Source organism: Pipra filicauda, unplaced genomic scaffold (genome assembly GCF_003945595.2).
Source record: "Pipra filicauda isolate LSUMZ 115617 unplaced genomic scaffold, ASM394559v2 scaffold120_size2142806_pilon, whole genome shotgun sequence".
NCBI classification, from domain to species: domain Eukaryota; kingdom Metazoa; phylum Chordata; class Aves; order Passeriformes; family Pipridae; genus Pipra; species Pipra filicauda.
Window position 1 is genome coordinate 104,871 of NW_024103663.1, and position 18,479 is coordinate 123,349.

Consider the following 18,479-nt stretch of genomic DNA (forward strand, 5'->3'; position numbering starts at 1 on the left):
TAGCCACAGAGACCTCCATTGTTATAGTAGACACAACACAAAGGGAAGAAACATCCAGACCACTGAAAGAGTGTATGGAAGAGATGAAGTTGTTTGTCAGAGGGGACATGCTGAGTATCAGTGCTGAAGCTGAGACAAACAGGAGAAAGCAGAGAGGGAAATCATCATACGGTAACATTTGTTTGGATAACTATCGCACAACATTTTTTTTCCAATTATGCTTTGGTTATCTGCATTCCATGCTGACAGTCCTAGAGACTTGCTATTGCTTTTTCTGAATGCCAGAATACGCATTTACTTCCACTGTTTTCAGGATAAAAAAAAAAGAAAGAAAGAAAAGCATAAAAGTGTTTGCTTCCTAAACATGTTTTGTTTTGGCCTTTTTTTCCTTCTCTCTCCTTCCCATTCCCTCTAAATTTGCAGTGATTATCCTCCAGTTTGGCTGATTATTCTATAATTCAGAAGCTTTACTCTGAGGTGTGAATCAATGTATGCTCATCAAACCATATGCTATAAAAAGCATAACAGTTGATCCACTCTGGGATATTTTTCTCCCTGAAAAGGGAAGAAATGGCTTGAAAGTCATCTATCTGGAACAAGAATGTGCCTTAGTTTTAAACCCTTTTTGTTCTTAGCCACAAAGATAGAGCCATTTTAAATTTACACAGGTTACATAAAGAATGTGTTTTTGATTTATATGAGAGACAGAGGAAACTGAAATGACGGGAGTAGATGGGAAAAGACCAGTTTAAACAATCCAAAACATTTACTACACATGGAATGATTTTGCCCTGAAAGATCCCTTTCCTTTAAGCCACTATTTGCAAGGCAGAGAAATCTGCATAGGTACATTCACATAAAAACTTCCAGTAGAATCCCTCTGAACCTGGGCACTCTGCACACAGGCACAGCATAATTCAAAACGTATGCCAAGGTAAACACCAGGCTGTACTACCTTGGAACACACTCACAGTGCATCTTCAGAAAACGGAGGCCACATTCAAAACAAAAAAGAAATCTTGTATTGCTGCTTAGTCAGTCATCTGGCTCACCCTCAGTGAAAGACTACAGTAATTAAAACTACTCTTCCTCCACCACAGTTTGCTAAAGGGAATGTTTACCACAACTTTATGTTCCACAACTGCATTCTGGAGTTCTGGCTCTGAAAGCTGCTGGCATGAAGCTGCAGAAATGTGAGAGCAGAGAATTATCTCTCCTTCTGTCAGAGCCCCAAATGGGTACGTGTCAAGAAGCTCCACAGAAGAACATACCACTGCAATACCAATGTTATGCCAGTGCTCAGAATGATTCTATAGGAAATTCAAACATCCAGGATGGTGTTTTTAACTCTGGTTGGATACTGTGTGCTGCAACAAGAGGAAATAAAGAAACAGAGGTAGAAAGTCAAAGTTGTATTCATTTGGGCTGCCAGCATGCACTCTTCCTTCTGCTCCAGCAGCTTTTCCTCCAGACAGCTGAGACCTGCAGGCACCGCACTACAGCATAACAAAGGGACACTGAGTTCTTTCAGTGCATGTAACTCTCAAGGGGTAAAGAGGAAAAAAAGTTTGTTAAACAATGGCCCAAATGGGCAAGGGTGATCTTCCAAACACTCTTTGATGTTTCACCTCCTCTTCTATAATTTCTCTTGCTTTACAGGGCAGCACCTTGGACATGCACACACTTCTTTCCTGGTTGTTTCTGTGTATTCCCTCCCCCTTGATGCAAACAGTCAGGCACAACTTCCGCCAGTCTGGTCTGCATCCTGGCACCTCTTCCTCCTATATGCCTGTCACAGTTTTAAGTCCAGCTAGTATTTCAGAACTTTAATGTGTTCTCCACCTCTCCCATCTAAGTCTGACATCTGGACAGCAGGCGTCACCATTCCTGGATCTTATGGCCCAAAACAGGGTTGTAGACCTCCTCAACTCTTTTGCAGGGTTTTCTGCTCTACATGAGCTTCAAATGTAACCCTAGGCACTATACTGCAACAAAAAAGACTGTAAAAGCAGTTTTTTGGACTGTGTTTTGCCTGGGAAGTCCCAGACAAAACAAAGGGAAGTTTCTTTCTGCTTAGAAAAACAGAAATCAGAAAAATCTGTTTGTCTCCTCCCCTCGCCAGAGTTCACCAGTTAATTCTGGTCTGCACTTGTAGAAGAGCTGAAGCAGTCCAAGAGCATGTGTTTCTTTCTTCCTTCTCTATCATGCCATTGAAAGCATTTATGTCAAGGAAAATACCTCTAAGGAAAGAAATGTTACCTGAAAACGTTCTCTCATTCAGTGACTGAATTCCAAGACTGAAAAAGCATGTAGGAAGAGCAGCTACTGAAATGGATACATCCAGCAATAAGTGGTTTTTAAAACAAATTCATCCACTTAGAAAAGGATGAAAAATCATTCCAAGTCTTGCAATCAGCAAAAGATTAAGAAGGACTTCATTATGAAAAAGATAGGTCACAGAAAGCCATTCAAAACCACAATGCAAAGCCAAACATCAGGAAAATTTAAATCAACTTACTTGGAAACAAGAGAGAAAGCTGCTGAACAGATTGCTGGGCAGGGAACAAGTCTCATTAGGATATGGCCCAAAGAGGCAGGGAAATGGGCTCGGGTAACCTTCTCAAACACAGAACTGAAGGTGTTGATGTCTGCCAGCTTGCTGCTGTGGTCCCCACCTCCAGTGTCTAAGATGTTCCCTCCATGTAGGATCAAAATTAACACATGAGTTTTGCAGTTCTGGTGTTGAACTCCTTCCTGTGAGAAAAACAGGGAATAAAAAGGGAGGAAGCATTTTTATGGACATTGTTGGTATACGTGGTGTCAACATTAGCAGTGATTTTTTTTCTCCCACCCCCACTGTGATCATTTTGTGATATTTGCCTTCACTGGAAGGGGGGGGGGGTGTGCATGCCCCACGTTCCATTTAATTCAAGTATGTCTGACCCATGTAGAGCCCACTACGCTCTGACAAAAAAAACCCTGCAGCACAGATGTAGGTTTCAGATCAAAGATTAAAACAGCTTTGTGTACATCAAAAGCTACTTTAAATACTCTGAGACCGGAGAAGAATTTCAACCTCCACAGGCAGTCTAAGCAATCATCTGTCTAGGTGCCCTGAACGATTGCTTCGTTTACTGGCAGGGTTCTCATTCAAATCATCAAAGGTTCTAAAAAGCCAAATTTCTCTGCCAGTGAAAACATCCAGCAGAAGCAGATGATACAGCTACCTCAGCTTCTTGAGACTGCAGCTTCTCATTAAAACGAAAGATGGGGGTAATTTACCCAGACACTTACTGGAAAAGTAAAAAAATTTATCATTGCTTATATCCATAAAACTCACCAATAAATTTATGAACATGTGAATATGCACAGACAATAACCAGCTTCACAGAATAAACAAGATATTTTCTACTTAAGACTGGAAAAGCATCTTGAATGTCTCACAACTCCACATTTTTTTTCCTCTTTATCCCCTGAGAGTTATGTGCATTCAAAGAACTGAGTAATATATTAAAAGATTAGACTTTTTGTTTTTAAATCTTGACTACCATTTTCATTTCACTTTGGATCACACGGTTCCTGAAGACTTCTAGTTCCTGACCAAATACAAACACACAACTAAAAAAACAGCAATATTTCTTGTACTTGTCTAAGGACTGTTAATTGCTAGATTGGGTGATTCACTGAGAATCAGGCAACGTTCTGGACACTTTATTCTTAAGTTCTGGAACGAAGAGAAATTGGTAACTTTAGCACTTGTATAATGGTGACAGAGATATGGTTGAAAATGAAAGAATTGTAAGTTATTCCATCCCTCTCCATATAGTTCCATTCCAGTTATTCAGAAGAGCAATTTAGTTCCCATTAAAAGGTAAGAGTAGTTCCTTCCACGACCAATGCCTGCTTGTAAATAAGCAGCACTGCTGATGGGTTGGTGGAACTCAAAACTTCGAAATGGGTCTCTCAGCTGGGTTTAACTGGTATCTTTCATAGGAAGACTCAAATGGAATGAAATTAATTTGCCTCTCAGCAGTAGCTCAGTCATGACTGAGACAAGGGGCTCAAGGGCTAATCAACTGGATTGAAATCAATCAACGACTGTCATAATTTTCAGTAGGAGTGGAATTCTTCAAAAACGTAAAAGTGGACATTTCCATTACCTGTCCTATGTGTGGACAGAGGACCTTAATCAGTTTGTTGGAAGGACCACAACTTGTTTAGATTCTTTCCTGCTTCTAAAAAAAGACAATTGTGTTATTATCAATTTCATGAGTGCTGCTGAATCTGCTTCAAAAAACCTGCACTTCCACTCAAGTACTAAGCAGATATAACAATTTCTCTTCAGAGAACTGGGTCATATTTCCACCTAAGTTAAGTATTTCCAGCGTCTAAAAAGCTTGTGATGATTTTCAGTGATTGCATGTGCACCTACCGAACAAGGGAAAGACACACTAAGCCATCAAATGAGTTTATAATTCCATAATACAATATTAGAGTATTTCCACATGTCTTCTCTTTAGAAATCACAGCTTGTTTTAGGAAATAATCTTACCTCATTGTCCTCGTGTATTTCAACACTACCTTGTGCAGGGAACCTTTGTTTTCTTAAAGAGGCTCTATATAATTCACCTGAAAGGAAAAGAGGTATATTGGTCATATAAATATTTGTCTACCACATCTTTTACAGACAACTATGTGTAAGGCACATTTCTAATTTCAAGACAGAAAGTTCAGTTCACAGGAAATCCTGTGGACAAACAGAAAAATACACAATATTAGAGGCTCTTCTATTCTTAACAGCAACATTCAGAACAGGATTCAGGTCCTTATATAGAGGTGTGTAGTACCAGTACAGCTGCTGTTGATCTGTGTCTTCCTGAAGCAGCAGCAGAAGAGGTCACCTGAGGTTCTGCTCATCCCATACAGGTATCTTAGGTACTCTGATATGTCTTAAATATCACTAAACTCCTATATATAGGCAAGTGAATTAAGCCTTTCAAGTTCTCCAAAGACTTTCAGGATGCAGTTCTTCCACAAACCTCTGTGACTACCTAGGCAACTCGATTAAGTAACTGCAGTGCTCCATTACCACGATGCAAAATAGAAGTAACAGACCACAGAGCAAAAGACAATTTCTCCTCAAAAAGTCCTGTAACCTGAAAAATAGGAAGTGATATTGCAGAGAAACACATTTCTTTGCTAATACCACTTCACAACAGGATCACGCCTGCAAGTCCTCAATTATAAACACAACAATGAAAATGAAACAACAATGAAAGTCTCTGCCTTGACTTCAGAACATGATCAAACAGACCAAAAGGCCCACCTGTCTGCTCTTTGGGCAGACTGGTTGGGCAGCAGCCTGCTCTAAGCAGTGGAACACTCCTGATATCAGCTTTAAGACCATGAGATTTTCCACTGTCTTGCCTCGGGAAACAAAACTTAGGAAGCTTTTCTTTGCAGAGAGCGTGGTCAAACACTGGAACAGGCTTCCTAGAGAGGTGTCAATGCCCCAAGCCTGTCGGTGTTTAAGAGGCTTTTAGACCATAATCTTAATAATATGCATTTACTTTTGGTCAGCTGTGAAGTGGTCAGGCAGTTGGACAAGATCATTGTAGGTTCCTTCCACTTGAAAATATTCTATTCTATTCTATAACTTCTGTAACTGGTTATGAAAAGGCTTGCCCTCTGAACAAATCTTCTCTGTGCTTAAGGACAGAAAAGAAGTTGATATAGCACTATCCACTTTTTCTGTTTTGCACTGTGTTTTTTCAGTCATTGAAGAGAATCACTACAGACTCTTTCTGGTCTCCTCATAATGCAGTATTTTTTTCTACCGCTGCATGTTACCTGGGAAACAGCTGTAAGATGAAATTTGATTAGCGAATGTTGTGGTGGTCAGTTCCTTGGGGAGGGCAAATGTGCTTTACTCTTCTGTCAACTGATGGAATTCCAGACAAGATGCGAATTCTATCCCTGTAACAATTCCTCCTCCCTCTCATGGGGGGAAGAGGAAGGCTTTGAAACCATCCTGAATCACAATAGCAGAAATTTGTAATTTAAAATTTCAGCTGACTGCAGTATTGCAGCCCTAAAATTCCACTCATCTCACAAAAATTAGCTGTTCCTAGAGAAATTGTGAGGCCTTCCTCCCTCTATGACAGATACAAGTTTTAGGAGTTAAAGAGAGAGGATTGTACTAAATAATAATACAAAGTAGATAACGGACAGCTTTTGGGATCTAGACACCTTTTCCTCTGTTCCTTCCAGCGTGCCAGAAGAAAACAAATACACCGCACAATGCTATAGATGACTCAGTTTACTTTTCCTTGGCATTTGGAGTTCATATCCTCTTTGTGGTTTCACTCCATTTGTTTACAGGCAGTCTGTCAGACCCTAAGACAGTGTTCACCAAGAACGTTGTTTAAGCAAGGTCTGGTCGGGTTATTCTAAAAGCACTGAAATTAGTCCAAAACAAATTCTGAACACTCTTCTCTTCTGCATTAGGAGCAGGTTCTACCAACATCATTCCTTAAGAGTCACTGGAAATTTATTTAGCCTCTGTGTCTACATTTCTCCATATTTAAAATTGAGGTAATTATTCTTGCCTTTCTGACAGGCAAGGATTTAAGGTATTAGTCATTCAATACTTGTATAAAATAAAGGGTACCACAACAAAAAACAAAATACCAGAAAGCAAATCCAACAGAGATAACATATACCCATAAACCCTGAGCTTCCACTAAATGTAATTGCTTTCTGGAACTCTCTGCGATTTAATGCTGATCTCATTATTAAAAAGCTACGTCAACAGTATGAAATTTATAAGTTCCATTTTTTGGGAGATTATCAATTGATGCCATTTAAAACATAAGGCTGCATTATAAAAAACCAGCAGGAACTACTGAGCATTTTTTGTCAGGACTATGTATCAGCTCACTGCGAACCATACTATGTAGTTAAATGGCTCTTAGCAACATGTGGTATCAAAACGAATTAACATGAAATAGGTGAGTAAAACCAGAAAGTAACACTTGCCTATTGCTTATCAGATGCTGAACTATAAGGATGACAGCATACAATCCTAAATTAAATGCAACCCCAATACAGAAACTGCTTTTCAGTCTAGGAGTCAACAGCCAGGAACAGTGGCTATCATCTAAGCCAACTAATTTATGACAAGGGAAGAGATCTATCAAGTATTTCTGCAGACAGAAACACACACTGCTATGCAGATACCACCAAGCCAGTGTATCTGGCAGGGATTGTTTTAGACTCAAATTGCCACCGGAATTGCTACGTAAGTATGTATTTATACACACACATATAAGCATTCACCAGTGACTTAGGCACCAAGCAAGCTGTGTGTCTACAGCCTTGCCTGAATAACTCATGGCTCAAACAGTCTCCTCATGTGGAGTACATCAGATCTCAAGATCAGCACGAGAGGAGAGCGAGGTGAAAGGAAGAGCTTGGACAGTGATTCAAGACCCCAAAGCAGCCATGAAAGGCATCAGTTCAATACACAACCAAAAAAGTAAGTAAGTCCCCTGAATCTAAGAGAATAGAATTCATATGATCATTCCCAAACTTCTGAGATCATGAGGTACAATTCAAACCCATACTAAGAATCAAGCCAGGTCCTCTTTTTTTTTTTCCCCCCACAGACCATTTCAAATATCCCTAATGCTTTGTCATGTTAATTAGGGAAAAATTTTAAATTTAAAAAAAAAAAGAACTTGCTTTAGCTACAAAGCATAAGGTGCTGATAGTCCCAAAAGAAAACTGCTATTCCCATGATTGCGCTCCCATGAGAAATGATGCTGTTCCTGCCATCTGCTGTGCTATTACTAGTCATTCATAATGATAAATCCGTCATAAGAAATATGTTCACATGAAGGCTGTGACATATGTTTTCTATTAACAAATGATAAAGAATCCTGTAATACACTGCAGATGCAGTTTTGCAAACTGCACTGTTTAGAGGAAAATAATGGCACGTGTCACTGAGCCCAATCCTGCTCTGGAAGCCACAACATAAGATGGTGCCTATGTTAACTTCCATGACTTCTTCACTGAATGAGTCTTACACACATACACTACCAGATCTTGTACATGACTACTACAGAGCACTGGAGAAGAAGAAACACACAGGGTTAGCCAAGGATCTTAACTCCAAGTGCTCCCCAGCTCCACTTATCAGACCAAGCCAGATGGGAAAAATACGATTTCCAAAAGGGAAGGGGTTGGCACAGAGTGACAGCATGTGCTTATAAACACAGCTGCAGGAATAAAGAACAGACTGAACTCCAGGAAGGCAATAGACAATTGTTCCAAGAGAGAACTGTGATGAACATTAACACCATGCATTTCTGTAAGTCAATTCCTGCTCTTTAGCAAGCAATGCAAAAGCACAGAAAGACCAACAGCAGAGCCACATGTAAACAGACTCCCTGAAGCTTGTCACCAGTAGCAAAGGAACCCTAGCAACACCAGGCTTGGCACTACTTTTTACTCCTATAGCACTCAGAAATTTTAACAGCAACACTTCTTGCACCTCCTTAAGCAGAGACAGGAGAAAGAAGTCCAGAGAACAAAGCACTGAAGGCTCCTACACTCCAAATCCAGCCATGTTGTACTGTCCTGTATGAGCTATTGTGTACAACAGCAGCTTCGCCCTCCAGTGCTCTACTTCTGCCACTCCAGCCAATACTATAAGGTACTAATGTGCTAAATAATGTCAGAGGCACTTTTTTGGTACATTTTCATAATCCATATTGAAAATAATTAAATTTAAAATAAAACTTAAAAGAATCCTAGTCCCTCCACATGCATTTTTCTTCTCAAGGTAACAGATCACTTGGTTAACAAGTCTACTCTATTACTATCTCTAGTTACTGAACAGCCTCGGTACAAAGAAAAATGAGAACACCTTCAACTCACATTGTTTTTCCTGCAGAAAGCCAGATGAGCAAAACGCAGACTCTTCACCTGCAAAAGGAAGAAACCACAATGTAAACTAAAATCACTTTACATGAACTCTTTACTTTTTCTACTGTGTTGCAGTAAATATTTTGCAACTGACCACTATGGTGATTTCCATAACCCCTATTGGCTTCAGTGGGAATAGTTCAGCATATGACACCCCTGACAACTGCTGTAATCTGTTCAAAGTGGTTAGCCTTGAAGCTAGATTTTACCCTTTATATTCAATCTATTTGATAACCTGCAGCATTAGCCACTGAATCTCTAACCAAGAAATGGCATAACTTACCTAGCAATACAAAACAGATTCCTATTCCAAATATTTAATTAGCAGCTTTTTAAAGAATGTTTCTGTCCTTCCATTCCCTCCCACAGTCCACCCATCCAAAGAAAGTTGCAAGTACAAAGGGATTTTCTCAGATCTAAATACAAAAACCTAACATACCGAGACACAAGAACATGGGAATAAAGGTTCTTTCTGTAGATAAAGTCCTCCTACAGCACTCCAGCCACTTCTACCATGGAGGGTAAACATCTTTGCCATCATTCCACCACAAGAGAAACCAAAGCAAAAAGGCATCACATCAGCCTACATCTATCATCAGAGTTGGGATGGGAACACAGGTCTCTCAATCCCTTCTCTAGATTCCTTCTTCAGAGGCCCAGCAACATTTTTTCCTGGAGCCTACCTACCCCTTGAGTATATGCACAGACACAGCATCAGCTGCTGGGGCACAGCTGACTCAACAGCAGAGACCATGTTCTGTTACGTGGTTTGGCAACATAGAACAGACTGCAAATGACAAGCACCAGGGAAGCTGGTGGCACCTCAGGATAGGGGAATAAAACAGCGCACGTCCTGCCATCGCCTGCCCACTGATTTTCATGTGTTCAAATGAAAGCTTCTGCCCAGTGCCTTAAGAAGACTAAAGAACTTGTAAGCGTTGTTCCTCATCTCATGAATTAAAAATGCTGTCACACTAAATGCAACTAGGGTTAATATATAAAAACTAACAATAATGTTTTACTCCTCTGATGGACGCAGCAGTACAGAATAAGAACTCTGAAACTATTCTCTTTTTCTTCAGATGCCCCAGCTATCAAATTGACTTGGTTTCCAAGAGAGTAAAAAGAAAAGAAAAAATGGCAGGCTTTCAATATACAGCAAAGAAATCTGCTTTTGTCCATTCTTTGTGCAAGCAGTACTTGCAGTACACTACTGTACTTCACTTTTGAAGAACAAAAATTATTTGAGTTAGCTACTTTCCAAATTTCACATACCGTCTCTTTCCTTTTCAGTTCCTCACCAGGACAATTCACAGACTCTTGTTCTGACAAAGAGCTTGGGTCACAACTGTTACCTGCTTTCAACTTATTAGGGAAGAAATATTAACTGCAACAGCTCACAGAGACAGTCATTGCTGAGGCAAAGCAGCCATCAGTCACTGCGCCTTGGGATGAATGTGTGAAACTCTCAGGAATGTGAGAGCTAAAAGCAAAAACTGGGTCTCCATGACAAGAGCACAGACCAGCCTTCTGAAGTGCTTGTATACACACTTACACTAATTACAACATGGAAAACAATGTGTTTCACGAAGAAAACTCCTTTCCATGGCAGCTCTGAATGGTTGTGCAGACAGGAACTCTCCTTCTCAAAAGAACAGACAGAAGGTGAAGACACTTCCACTACAGAACTAAACCTCATTTTTATTTGGTAGGTTTAAGAAACAGTGTCTTTTTTTTAAAGCCTTACTAACAAATTTCAACTTTGCATGTACATTTTTAACATGTACATTTATTTAACATGTATTTAAGCCTTTCAGTACATCTTACTGTGCCTGTTCCACATTTTTCATCTCACAGTAGATTTAACAGATTCTGAAAAAAAAGTCACTTCTCTGCCCTGGAATTGAAAGATGATCTGCAATCACTCTATTTGTATGCTACTTAAAACAAAATTAGCAAGCAGTTTTTTGGGCAACGTTGAAACCAGAATAGAAGCCACTTTGCTTTCCCACAAAGGATTGCTAACACCAGTAGAAATGAACGTATCTACTCACCAGAGAAAGCAACTGTAGGTAAAAATAAGATTCACAAAGTTACCTTTAGTGTCATGCTATGGTACATTGCCATTACACATACATGTAGATTTGCAGACCTGTAGCCATTTCTCATTCATGTAGCTGTGCTCCTGAGATGTCAGAGGGCATTTTGTACAACTCTTGTCTCTCATTTTGCTCTTGCCTGGGATTACATCGATAATGGGATCAGTGTCAGAGGCCAGCACAGCAGAACAGTTGTGTACCTCAGCACCAGGGAGGTATCCAGGGGATTATTCTTTTCTTTTTCCCCACACATTCAGTCTTGCAGTACTGGTTACAAGAGTGCCAACAGGCTTTATGGCACACAATTTTCTGTCTTCTAATCATCTGAATTCATGTAACAACATAACCAGACCACTGGAACAAACAACGTTCATGCTCCACTTTAGAACATTCTTGCCTCAGCAAGAATACTATAAAAATTAACTTCTGAATAGAAAAATCTGGTTTGGTAATTTTTTTTTAAAATGCCTGGCAAATTTAAAACTGGTGTGTGGACAGTTATGTCAAACTTGGGAAAATAAAGAGAGAGGAAAGGAGGCAATATACCTACAGATGGCATGACCCTCTGGATGAGAATGGCAGCCAGGGAAACTCTAGGCCCAAAGAAACTGATGCAAGAACACATGCTGATTTCACCATTGGACTGGATCTTAATGCAGACTGAAAAAGGAAAAGGGAGGGACTGCAAGGAAAGCAATGCTCTCTGCAGTAGGACTCAGCCCTCAGCTAAAAAATATCTCAGCAGCCAGTTTAAGCTTCCTCCACTCTGCATACAATTGCTGAGCTGTATTCTAGAACATACAGCATCAGAAAATTAAATTATGGCAGTTGCACAACACTGGTAACCTGCCCTACTATAAACTGCTAGCAGTGATAATTTGCAGAAATCCAATCCACCGCTTCTCTCTAAAACCTGCTGCTAGAAGTAAAATCTGTTCTCTGTAAGAGTCATCTGATGTGTTTTGGAATGCTGATGACTATTGTAGTTTTCATCCTTCCCTTTCACTATCCACTAAGCCAAATATTCTGTTTGCCATTCTTCACATTAATAGGCAGCAGATGCTATTGCAATAAACTTAATAGCAGCATAAACACTACAGTCAGTTATGTAAAACCACCCTTTAATTAATTATATGAGTCCAGGAGGGCATGACAAGGAGAGGTAAATCACATGCTGCTGGGGGGAAGGAAGAGAGCAGTTTGTTTACACAGAACATTCACAGTGGACAAAATTAGGCAAGGCAGCCCTCAGAGGAGAGAGAAAGAGAGAGAAGGAGAACCACTAGTAGAAGGTAAAACTCACTACTAGCAGTCATGAGGGTATAGAGGTTTTTGTGTTATACTGAGTGTTTTGACCATTGCATAAATGTTGTAGAACCTCTGAGACACATGGCAGGTGTACCAAAGGGGACTGAATCAGTGAGCCAGTGAAAAATGAGACCAGATGAACAATTCAAAGACACCTCAGCCTGCACCAGTCTTACACAGAAACCCTGGTTTCCTGTGGGAGTTTAATGGATCCAACTCAACATAGCTCGTAATTTCAGATACTGTGGGTTAGTATCCACATTACAACTGACAAGTATCTTAACAAAAAGTCTAAACCATGTAATGCAAAAAATTAACCATTCCCATTTAAGTGGAGAATGCTAATTCACAGTCAAGTTGGCATAGCTGAAATATTTTCTCTGTATTCCCTTGATCTAATAAAAAAATTAACTTTTATTTTAAACATTAGAATTACAAAATTGAACAAAACAAGACTCGCATAGAATTATAGTGAATCATTTTATACACAGGAAATAATTGAGGAAGAAACATACATATCTGACATTATTGTAAAGGAAGATCACGCAAATATACAAATTATACAAGGAAGGATAACGAGAGAAAAAATCCAATCTTTCCTGAAAAAAATTACCTTAGCAGCTGCATTCCTGCCATACTTTGCAGTTAACTCAGGGCTGATTGCTAGCACCTAAGCAGTTTTCCTTGCCAAAAGTGCATGTAACCGTTGAACAGGGAGCTGCAGGCTCTGCTTTATTCCTAACCAAGCACCTTATGTACATATTTAAACACTGTACGACCCTTATTGTTTACTTAAAACGAGATTAACTTCATTTCACAAAAAACAATAGATGGTTTTCAGACTACAAAGTCTTTCCCCTTCCACAAAAACATCAACTTGAAGAGTGATGTAGCTAAACTTTCCTCTTACACTTAGGATTTGTACGTATTTTACAACAACCTAGTTAAATGTCTGATGAAGACAGATCGCTTGAAGTTGATTAATTACTTCTCTCTCACATCAATGTTTCTCATAACAGATGACTGGACAGACTCTTAATTTGATGGAAAGATAAAGCAATACTGTTACATAGCCAAATTAAAAACTGTTTATGCCCTAAAAAACAATAAAAGAGCAATTACTTTCTCCTTTGCTTTCCTCCACCTTCCACTACAGGGTGAGACCAGAGTAAATCTTTGCAGCAGCTGTCAGTGTATCCTACCCTTCTGACTGGTATTGTCTTACCTTGTGCATTACTTTAGCCTAACCAGAGGTTCAAGAGATCTGGGACAAGCACAAACACATTTTCGTACCTCCTTAATGCTCTGGAATGCCCAGGACAATTTTTGGGAGCTTAGTGCACTCTGAAAAGCTGGTCCTTGTGCTCAGTCCACTCAAAACCAAACCAAACTCTCTCAAAACAGAAGGAGAATCACTGTCATCAGCTTAAGTCTTTATAGCAGCCTTCTGCACACAAGACAACAGAAAACATGAATTCCAAGTAGATCAACAAAAGCTATTGTGAATCCTAAGGCTTTGGAAATGCAATGTCAGCACCAAAGGGTGCCCAGTGTACAGTGTGGAAGCAGACAATGGCTGATCAACCCTTCTGTGAAGTAAGTCTCTGCTAAAAGCTACTAGGATAGACTCTGCTTTCCCTTTTACTGCTGTAAGTCCAGTTTATTCAGTAGGGTAACTCTTTACAGTAGTCTTTGCCAAGGATCACAACGTACTGGTGTCAAAAAGTGCTGCAATCACAGGATGTCTGCTACACATTTCCTGGAAGCATAAAATTGCTGTAATAATGCTTGTTTCAAATTAGTGTGAAATATAATAGTATAACTGTATGGTGCTCTTAGTCACAGAACAATAGAATCACAGAATGGGTTGGTTTGGAAGGGACCTTGAAGATCATCGAGTTCCAACCCCCTGCCACCTAGTCATATGGTTTAGTTTAAGGCAGTCCTGTGAGGAGCAGGGAGTTGGACTTGATCCTTATGGGTCCCTTCCAACTTGAGATATTCTACAATTTTATTTAAATTAGCTTACTCTACAGATGTATATTAAACTTAATCTTAACCTTAACCAAAAATGTTATTCTAGTCTTCCAGTTCTGTTCAGTGCCTTCTGGATATCATGACAGGAGAACAGACAGAGCAGTTGAGGGAATCAACAGGAAATTGCCCCTGACACCTCTCAAAAACAGGCTGCTTCACATATAAATCAGCCTTTTATTCCCCCTTAACTATATGGGAAAGATGAGATCCAAAAGATATATCAGACTGCAAAAAAAAATCATCATTCAGCTATGCACCTGCTGTACTTAAAATCTCAGGAAGTATTTTTTTAAAGGGGAGTTACAAAGAATAGCTGAAATGGTGGGGAGTCATAGTGCATGCGACAAATTCAACAGCATTTTATGGTCTACTGTGTAACACAAAACTTCTCATTTAAAAAAAATAATCAGTAGAAATTGAATAGCTCAGTCCCAGGAGGTACAGAAAGGGCAGGAACTGCAGATTTTCATACACAGACTCAACACAACTTGCCCAACAGTAAGCACCTCCCAGCTTCAAACCACTATCCTGTAATGGGGTGGATGTGAAGAATAAAAGTTTAATCTAAATCAACAATTCAAATGAGTCCCAGAAAGAAAGTAATACTATCATTAGCACTATTTTCCACATAGACAGTCGATTCATTAAAAGATGAAAAGATCTGTGTAACCTAGTCTTGTGCAATGGGACCAAGAAAGGCCTTTCACTCACCTCATATGAAAATTTCCAGTTGTGAAAGCTGATCATGTCCATCTATTGTGCTGGTTACCAGTAAAGCAATCCATCAGTCTGTATGTGTGGCATACGAAGCACAGGAAAAGTGAATTTCACATACATTTTACAGTCAGTTATGTTTTAAACACCGAAAAATCAAATTGCATTTTGTCAATTGCCTACCTGAGAATTCATCCTCATTTGAAACATTTTAATTCAATTAGCTGAACTTGCAGAGTAAAATAGTAGCATATTGCTGCAAAAATGACTAATGGCTCTTGAAATTTAATTAGTGTGTATTAAATCAATAGTCATCATTTGTGGCAAGGGTATTACAGCATTACATTGTTATTTGTTTGCTTGCTTGTTTACATTATTTTCTACAAAAATACCGCATACCTCCTCCTTTTTTTTAACAAATTAAGTTTCAAACCAAAGAAACAGTCAAGATTCACTGGGGGGTTGCCCATTTCACTTTTTTTGTGTGTGCATGTGGGGGTTTTCATAATGTTTATATTTTGGAAAAGGCAGGCCATGCCGGCAGGGAAGACAACCAGTCCAGTTGATCAAAGAGCTTTGGCTTGAACTTAGAGCAAAAAGGAGAGCACATCACCTTGGAAGAAGGGGCAAGCAACTCGGGAGGACTACAAGGCTGTTGTGAGGTTATGCATGGAGAAAATTGGAAGGGCCAAAGCCCAACTAGAACTTAGTTTGGCTACTGCTGTAAAAGACAACAAAAAATGCTTTCTACAAATTCAACAGTAACAAAAGGAGGGCCAAGGAGAATGGGCTTTAAGGTCCCTTCCAACTCTAATCATTCTATGATTAAGTACATCTTCTGGTGAAAGACAGAAATTATGTGCTCCTGTGAACCACAAGTTGAGCAAGAATACACAGTCAAAAATATCAGAAATTGCACACACCAATTTTCAGATATTATCTAGTTCTGTCACAAAGATGCAAATTTCTTTTCCTTAGAAGAAATAAAAACCAAACAAAACCATGCCAATTACCTATTTTCCCTCAACTACCCCACAAATTCATATTACTGCAAATATCCTGCTACTGTAATTTTAATACTTAATCTAAAACAAACCACTTCAACCTTCCTCCTCACACATCCATTTTCCTGAAGATCATCTTCATATCTCTCTAAATTTTTTAAGGGAAGCTTTCGTAGGAAAAAACTCTTCACAGACAAGAAAGATGTACAAGTACTTTCTATTCACTGCCAGACAAACTTTCATTCAGGATTTCTCCATTGCTAAAGACAAAACCTCTCTTTCTACACGTCAAGGACAGTAAGCAAACCCGTCACATACACGATCCATTCCTATCACACTACTGAGTAATCAAAACCAGTGTGTTGGGGCAAATAGACAAAGGAGATTGATAAAGATTGCATTAAGATCTCAAGCTTGGCATTTGCTAAATTCTGAAATCTTGGTTTTGCAAACTTAACAACTGTAATGAAATTATATTCAGCAACTGTAATGAAATATAGCTTGTCCCAACGTTTCTGGTAAAATGGCCAAGAATTGGAGCTGTCCAGCAATAGTTGTTGGCTCACTGAAGACAGGCAGAAAACCAGGCAGCCACAGACGAGAAACTCAGCACAAGAAAACCCTTAAAGCTTGTGTATTTTATCAGATCAGGTAAAAAAAAAAAAGAGGTCTGGAGTCGCAATGTAGCTTGCACAAACTTATGCACAGCAGCTTTCTCTATGGCACGATCCAGAAAATGCCAGCTGCTTTTGTCAGGAGTACAGAAACAAACCAACACCTTCAACCTCACAAACACTAAAAATATATATTTAAAATAAGGATATGATCTCAAGATAGCTGGAGGATATGCAAAGCACTGAAATCCAGCAGGCTGAATTTGTCCCTAGTGCTTAGTACATGCAATTTTCCTTAATGTAATGGACAGATACTTTGCATTAGGAGTGAATTTAAATGCATGGCTATGATGTGTAAAAAAGCTTTTGTTCTACAACAAAGAAGGCATCTGCATCAACATAATTTATGCAGCTGTACAAATTTTTAATTCAGCTTGATTGCTGTTTGTTATTTGCTGAAGTGAAAACTCAATAAATTTACATTCTGCTGCCAGTTTGCTCCCAAATACTTATTTCTACCTCTGATAAGAAAGGTTGCACTGGACAAGCGCTCTCAGTTGTACTTACTGAGAATCAATCATCGAACTAAATTACATACTTATAATTTATAAAGTTCCTGAAGATCTTCTCTGCCTCACACTGGAACAGTAGCATTACTTAAATAAAAAGCATCCAGTGGGTATTTGGCTCTGCCCAGAGCATACTCCATCTTCTCATACATCTTCACTTGTTGAAAGAGTCCATAATAATGTGCTTTATTAATCAACTTATCAAACCATGAAAAAGAACCAGTGCTCTGCTCTCTGCATGGGCACGTAGCAAAATCACTGGCCCTAGAGACTGGCTGAATTGTACCAAAGCTCTCTGGAACCAACACCAATGAACTCATCATTCTCTGAGAGCCCCAAGTAAATCCAGATGGGGACGGAGTTTCCCTGAATCTGCAAACCATACTCTTCACATCTTTTCATTGAACAAGTGAAGTACCCTTGGAAAAGAAACCAAAAAGAGAATCCAGCTTTAGCTGAACTTTTAGGTTTTTACAATAAACAACTGGGCTAAGGCTAAAATAGCTTTTTACTGTGGTACAGAAGACAGTCTTCCTTCCAATGTCCTCCTCCTTCCCTCTTTGCCTTTTTTGTTTGTATATGATGTTGCTAATCACAGACTTTTTTAAAATTGCTAATCAGTAACACTATTCAGTCTTGTTAAGCTATAACAAAAGCACGGTACAATTATCTGCACTAACAACAGTGTGATATGACTGATCAGTATTTGTCAGATAATTCTGTGAAGAGACAAATGAGCATGTGTATGAGGGAGGGAATAAACCAGTATGTAGCTAATCAACAGGACTGAATCTGTAAGTATAAGGTGGTAGAGGACAGAAGGAAATGCATTGCCTTGCCTATTTAGAAATCTGATGTATTTAGCAGAGGTGCAGCAGTGAAGATTCTAAATGTGAGTGCATATTACATCCAGAACTCCACTTTCTTTTGCATTGCTGAAACAGTGAAATCACATTCTGGCTTAACAAGATACAGTATATGTAACATTGGCTCAGACTTGTGCTAGCCCAGTTCTCACCAACTTCAGTCCTTGCCTGATGTTTCTATTAAGAACAGTCCAACTCAGCACAATGAACTGTAACCCAAAAGCCACTTGCAGCATGAGAATGTAAATATATCTTCGCACAGGTCAGTTCATCAGTT

General features: G+C 39.3%; 1 protein-coding gene across 2 annotated transcripts in view; it reads right to left on the reverse strand.

The window, feature by feature from the left end:
• The window catches only part of PITPNM3 (PITPNM family member 3), a 63,200-nt gene that overhangs the window by 30,861 nt on the left and 13,860 nt on the right, over window positions 1-18,479 (reverse strand). For both annotated transcript variants that reach the window (XM_027751592.2, XM_027751588.2), the window contains exons 4-6: window positions 8,944-8,991; window positions 4,553-4,629; window positions 2,519-2,754 (exon numbers count right to left, since the gene is read on the reverse strand). In XM_027751592.2, coding sequence (XP_027607393.1) covers window positions 2,519-2,754; window positions 4,553-4,629; window positions 8,944-8,991 — 361 coding nt within the window. The remainder of the gene's footprint in view (window positions 1-2,518; window positions 2,755-4,552; window positions 4,630-8,943; window positions 8,992-18,479) is intronic.